General features: G+C 32.4%; 1 protein-coding gene across 1 annotated transcript; it reads right to left on the reverse strand.

Moving 5' to 3' along the window:
* Positions 1 to 552: 552 nt before the first annotated feature.
* On the reverse strand, positions 553 to 3,553 carry LOC126781853 (lipase member H-like). The gene is made up of 5 exons (XM_050506962.1): positions 3,386 to 3,553; positions 2,967 to 3,097; positions 1,875 to 2,056; positions 1,211 to 1,363; positions 553 to 899 (listed from the first exon to the last, which is right to left on the reverse strand). The coding sequence occupies exons 1-5, from the start codon at positions 3,551 to 3,553 to the stop codon at positions 553 to 555; spliced, it is 981 nt and encodes a 326-aa protein (XP_050362919.1).
* Between the last annotated feature and the right edge of the window lie 3,737 nt (positions 3,554 to 7,290).

Genomic DNA, 7,290 nt, shown 5'->3' on the forward strand with positions numbered 1-7,290 from the left:
ATTGTCCACGATGGGCAGGGAATAACCACGAGTGAATGGTTAAAAATTACCAACTAGGCATGTACTAGAAAATGCAAACAAATGGTGTAAAACGCATTAAAAAATTAGTTTTTCTATTTAAATATAGACGCATGTATTATTAGGTATGCCATCTAGTGACAGATTTTCGGAGTGCTTACAAAACATAACCATTAAATAAAATCAGACCAACACGAGTTGGTCTATCTCAACACCAAAATTTGTCACTCCTCGTCCTCGTTAAGACGGAAAGGGTACCGCTGGTTTTTTACTGGGTATTCCGATGTTCGGGGCACACTCGGCGCCTCGGACACCGGCGAGCCCCACATCCCCCCCCCCCCCCACTGTTCCCGTGGGGGAAACGCGTAACGCGTTTTTCGAGAGTGAAAAAAAAAAGTTCGTCTATCTCAACACCAAAATTTGTCGCAATCTAACAGCCTAGATGTGCTTGTGTTAGAAATATTACAAATACGTATGTTATTTTTTTTTTTTAAATATAAAACAAATTAATAAACTTAATAAAACATAATTTATTCATATAACCATGTCTTCATCTGGCGCAATTCTTAATAAATAATTATTAACATCATATCGTCTTTCACTTAAACCCTTCTCGCCCATGTAGTAGGGTAATGTATCTAATGTAGGCAGGTAGTAAATACCGGGGCGGCTGAAGTTAGTCTTCGGGCCGAGGACATTGGTCTCCAAATGTCCATGGTAACACTGTCCGTGTCTCACGCGTGCGACGGAGTCACAACGAACTCCTAAAAATTGTTCTGTTTCATAATTCGCTATAGCCCAGTAGATGGCTGCTCGTACGTGACTGCAAAGTTGGAAGCACGGTACAAGATAGTCTCGTATCGTTGCGGGTTGAAATTCACCTAAAACAAAAATACATTTAAAAAAAAATAGTTAATTATAAAAATAAATATATGTTACTGATAAAATAGTAAAAGTATCATAATACATTTCGACCAGGGCGGGACCTTGTAGAGCAGTGAATTGGTATACCTTTATAGTTTTAGTACAATATTTTTGAATACGTATTTATCCGATCGAAGCATCCGATGGAATACATTTAAAAAAAACGTACATTTTCAGGTTTTTCATCATGAAATATCATAATACGTCGGATATTTTTACGGATATTTTTAAAAAGCCTAAAAAAGTACTAAAATTAAATAAAGCCTACCCCCGTTGACATAAAAGTCGATGTGAGCGACGGCCTCCGCTAATCCGAATCCATCAATATTAGTATGTACAGCGTCGACTTTATGTGCTGCATCCGAGTTGAATCGCTCAGAGCGTGGCAGTGAGCGGAAACATGGGCCTGCTGGGTCCAGACCTGCAATGTATAGTTATTAAGTAATATTAGCAAAACTTTTATGCCTTAAAACTTTGATATGATCTGTAAACTATAAAAAACTAAATATAACAGTTATCTGTTTACAATTACCCATAAGAGACTCATAATTGAATGCGACCTGTAAATATTTTAAGTTCTTATAATTAGTTTTTTTTAATGTTATGTTATATACGAATTATTATTTTTTAAATAAAATAATGATGTACTTTATTTGGTAGCTTACCCATATGAATGCCTACCTCTATTACAAGGTTGAAAATGTGGAAATTTATGTTTGCTTATTGCAAAAATATATTTATGATTTATATGTATATAAAATAATGCAAACTTGAATATCTCGATTAAATTTCTATTTGTATATTTTTTTGTGTACTAATTTAATAAAATAAGCGTAAGTATATAAAAATAAAGTTGTAGTTTTAAAATAACTGGAGAAATTATTGGAAGAAATATGTTTATATTCATTATTAGTTTAAAGACATCCGCTTACCAGTAAGCCGAGCTGGTTTATAATGAGTTAGTTCATGATATCTAGTTGCTGCGTATGATGCAATGTGGGCTCCCAAGCTCCCTCCTAGCAGTTCAAGTTTATCTGGATGCAAACCTCTTCGCGTTAATTCAGCTATGAATTCTCCTAAGATAATGCCTAAGGGTTTTGTAAGGCGTGCTGCGCTGTCGGAAATGAAGATGAAACATTATTAAAACATAACATTCTCATTTTATAATATTATTACAATGTATTTATTAAAACTCTATAGTGTAAAATTATAAAAGGCTATAAGAATTGTTAAATAGCGATTTTAATGTGATTCTATTACTAATTTATTATTTATATATATCTCGATAATTTAAATCTGACGTTTTGACGTCAGATTTAAATTATCGAGATATATTTACTTGGTGGTAAGGCTTTGTGCAAGCCCATATGGGTACCACCCACTCATCACATATTCTACCGCCAAACAGCAATACTTAGTATTTTGTGTTCCAGTTAAAAGCTTGAGCATCTCCACGCATCAAAGACATAACATCTTAGTTACCAAGGTTAGTAGCATGGTGTATGGAATAGTCAATATTTCTTAAGGCGCCAATGTCTATAGGCAGTCCACTTACTGGTGATGGTCTGATGACCATCTGCCCTAAGTCTACGTATCGTATAAAAATCCAATATATATAAATGTTGAGGATTATATCAACGAGTAATGAGATATGATGATGACGATTGATTTTAGTCACGGTGGCCATTCCAGTCTGCCCAAAGGCGCATGAGCTTGCATACGAGAGATACGCAAGTGTGCGCGCAAACAGGTGTAATCACTACTCACTCACTCTCATAATCCGATAAAACCCTGAACCAGACCAGGGAAAGCAATGCGCTAAGACCAGAAATAGTTCAATCGCAGGAATTGAACTCAGGATCTGCAGCCTTATAAACTAGCCATTAGACTAAGGTGTGTGATAATGTATATCTAAACTTTATAAGTAATAAGGATAAAATATCGCTTTTCGTTGTTAAATATCCATATTTCTGTTAAAAATGAAATGGTTGTTATATATGTCAAAAATAAATAAAAATACTTACATTGGGTAGCTCCGATGGAGTATAGGATATATTTCCAAAATAATGACATTACGTCCTCGGTCGAGGTAAGGAGTCGCTAAAGCTCGCACGATTGGCGAAAACGACGCATCTAAATAGCCGCTTATAAATACCTGAACAGAATGAAGCTGCGTTTTAATTGATATTTAAAAATGGAAGGTTTTTTAGTTTCTATCGTTTCGTTCGTTTCGTTTTTCGTATACGGAATCGTATACTAATACGATTCCTCCAGTATCGGATAATTGTTTACAAAATATTTAAAGCCAAGCCCGGATATTTTCTATTAGTTAGATATAATAAGTAAAAATAATAAATAGTTCAAAACGATCAAACAATCAAAATTTACAAAATGTAAGTGGTATTCAGAAATGTAAACGAAAAAGAAATAAAAAATCACATACCAGCGTTTTTTTCTTTTTAAAGTCCAAATGTTTCTCCACACAAGATACTCCTTGGTGGTTAAGCTTACAAGTCTCCTCACTACTTCCCAGCCAGCCACTGCTAGGCCAGAGAACTACGGCTGTTAGCGAATCCTTCGTTTTCTGGGATAGTGTTGTATTTTTCGTCATTCCCGGGCCTAATTTTTAAATAGCATTATTTATTAACATTTATTTTCCCGTTGAAATGATGCTTAAACACATAAAACACTAATACAAACAAATCCAAGTTTAGTTTTATTTACTAAAACTATTTTAATAATTCTGAAGAAAATCTCCACTGAAATTATTACCAACCAGTATTGGACGGTGAATACCAATTACTGGTGAATTAAACCTCGAAATCTATTTTTGTTTTAGTTACATATTTATCATTTAGTATTATATTTTGTATAATATACATACATTCTGCCAAAAGACCAGCTGGGAATCCGGTGTCTCGCCTGGCGAGACTTAACGTGCACATACAAATTATAAGAACAACAACCGATTTCATTTTAAAATATAACAAAAAAGTTGCAAATCGAGGTAAGCCGTAATCGAGTGATCGTTACTAGAATACGAACCAAACTGCCTTACTGATGAAGTTTCTTAAAGTGAGAAGGTCGTGAACAATTTTCGTAAGGCTATGATACCTACCTTCACACGCAACCTCAGGGGTTATAAGGTACTGATTTGGTGTAGTCGTTATTAGTTATTAAATTTCGCACGTGTTCTTGAGTAACAATATTTATGAATGTTTCAGGAGAACCAGAAAGTCATGCGCAAATAAGTGTATTTGCTAATAATATCTAGAACAACATGCTATTTATTATATACTATTGATAATTGATGGTAACCAGCCGTTTGGCGTGGTTGGTAGATTCACACCGAAGGTTGTAGGTTCGATTCCCACCCAGAACAGACATTTGTTGCCTGAACATGTCTGTTTGTCCTGAGTCTGGGTGTAATTATCTATATAAGTATGTATTTACAAAAGAAAAGTAGTATTTGTAGTATATCAGTTGTCTGGTCTCCATAGCACAGGCTCTTCTTAATTTGGGATCAGATGGCCGAGTGTGAATAATGTCCCAGGATATTATTATTAATTAAATATTTAATAAATTAAGTATAAAGGAGACGCAGAAGAAATTTCTTGTTTACTGGAATATCACAGGGAAGATATTCATATAAAGAATCTTGGAACGAAACTTAATATCATTTGTATTGTACCTAAAGTAAGTGAGTTGAATGCATGTCCCGAATCTCATTGCGATACTTAACAATAAAAAACTTAAATCGAATTAGTACTTGTTTTTATTTTCAAATGTTAACATATTCTTGTCACCTTTTTGCAGAATATAAATACATTTTATCTTTTAAAACAATAGGTCAGTATGCCAAGAAATGTTTAAGATTCTTATCTTTACGAATTTATCAATTCATTTCTTTACTCAATATTTAAGTATATTTTTTTCAATTATCACAATTTTTTTTAGACTTATTTCAGTTTAAATTGGGGGTTACACTAAGTTCTTTTTATTGAATAAATGATATATATTGAATAAATTATGATAATTAGTTTTCGTTTGAATAATTATATTTAAAAAATATTCCAAAAATTCACAAAAAACATCTATATTTTTAAATATTTCCCTGAAGTATTGTATCGTGATATTTATTTGGTATTTTTCTTGCAAGTCAACTTTTTTTTTTAATTTTTGCGAAATACGGAACACAAATAATTTAAAATACAGACATATTTTTACAACAATTCAAAAAAATATTATGTGAATATGTAACGAACAAGCTTACAGTGAAGGTGCATTAAATACAATTAATTATTTTTGGAATAATTTCTTAATAGAACAATAATCGTCCAGCAGGTATAAGTAGCAACAAATGACGGTTATAATACATTTATATTATATTAATATCTTTCGTATTATAATTGCTTACTTTAAAAACCAGAACATGGTCACGAGTTCCGTCCGTAATTCAGATACCCAAATACGCTGCCAAGGTAACACTTTCTTTTTGTATGTCTATGATTCTGATAATACTTAAGGCTTCAACTGATTTTGCATACGACGACGCTGGATTAGAATTTGAGACTTTTTTGAGTAAGATTGAAATGTATGACAAAATACCACACTTTTTTCAAAATATCCATTAAAAATGAAAAGTAAAAAACGCCTGCAGCTAATAGTTTTTCGTCACCTCCGAGCACGAGATTAATTTTAAGCGCAAATTAAGCATATTTAGTTCCCAAGGTTGGTGGTGTATTGGTTATATGAGGAATTGTTAACATTTCTTAAGGCGCCAATCTCTATGGTGGTGACCACTTACTGTCAGGCTGCCCATCTGCCACCTACCATTCTATAAAGAAAAGGAAAGAAGAGATATCTCGGCTTGAAATGTATATATTATATACATAATATATTGTTATTAATTCTTATTATATCTACAATAATTAATCTGTATAAAAGACGGACTTTCTTACCGAGTTTTCTCCTTGAGATCTATATTCAAAAACATGTACAATCTTTGGAAATTAGAAGAATTTTAGATTAGAAGTTAAATGTATTCTACTGCATGTATTTGCGAGTTGTCATATATAAAAACCTGCTCTTATTCTTTCGGTTTTTTATCAACACATATTTATTTCGTATACGATAATTATTTATTAAAATCAATGATATGTTCATTATTTTTAAATAATATTAACTTTAATTTTAACATTATTTTTTCGGAAAGCACGTGACCTTATTAATATATTTATTGCAATTTTACTTTTTAAATAGGTAAACCAAATTAGTATTAAAAATAATATGATACATGATTGTATAAAATACAATATGAAGTCACATTGTAGCTTAACGTAATATCCATCACAGTTCGTATATGTTCCACTGCTGGGCAAAAATCTCTCCGGTTATTAGAATTTTTGGAGCACACTCGTCTGGGTAGGTACCACCCACTCATCAGATATTCTACCGCAAAACAGCAGCACCTGGTATTGTTGTGTTTTGGTTTGAAGGGTGAGTGAGCCAGTGCCTGTAATTAACAGGCACTAGGGACATAACATACTAGTTCCTAAGGTTCGTGGCGCATTCGTGATGTTTAACTTTTCTTACAATGCCAATGTTGGCGTGGTGACCACTTACCATCAGGTCGCATGCTTGTTCGCCTTCCTATTCTATAAAATAAATTGTTTCATAAGATGAAATAATCACAAATTGTCTCTATTTATATAAATATCTACACAGTTGTGACTCTTCTTACTCGAAATTTATCAACGTTAAAAACATAAACGTAATATTTATTCGTTTTTAAGTTATCCAATAGTCATACTATTTGTTTTAAAGGGAATTAATTTGTAGAAATTCTTTTCTTATGGTTCATTTCTTAAATAAAGTGTCATATGTCAAATTTTTATAATGAAAATTCATGGTAAAATATTGGATTTATGCAATGTTAACTTCATAATACTCACAATTTTATATACTTACATATTTACGATTATATAAAAACACAGAATCTATGTCATGTTGTTATATATTATTCTGAATATTAGTATATAACAAGTATAAACCAAATATAATTAAATAAAAACAAACATCTGTATTTCAATATATATCAGTTCATCAGACGCTTCTTGAGTGCACTCGCTTCATTTAATAATAGCGAATCGCAATTGGTATTTCCGTATTGGGAATCAATGGATCTGGTACCACTGGTATTTCATGTTTTCAAATGAAAAAAAAAATGTACTGATGACTCGTGGAACTAGATTTCCTTTGCAATGGAAACTTGCCCCACGTCTGTACTTCATCAGAATGTTCGAAGATTTTTTCCCGGCGAGTGGTAGAAAGCCAATTATATACTAA

Source organism: Nymphalis io, chromosome 4 (assembly GCF_905147045.1).
Source record: "Nymphalis io chromosome 4, ilAglIoxx1.1, whole genome shotgun sequence".
NCBI classification, from domain to species: domain Eukaryota; kingdom Metazoa; phylum Arthropoda; class Insecta; order Lepidoptera; family Nymphalidae; genus Nymphalis; species Nymphalis io.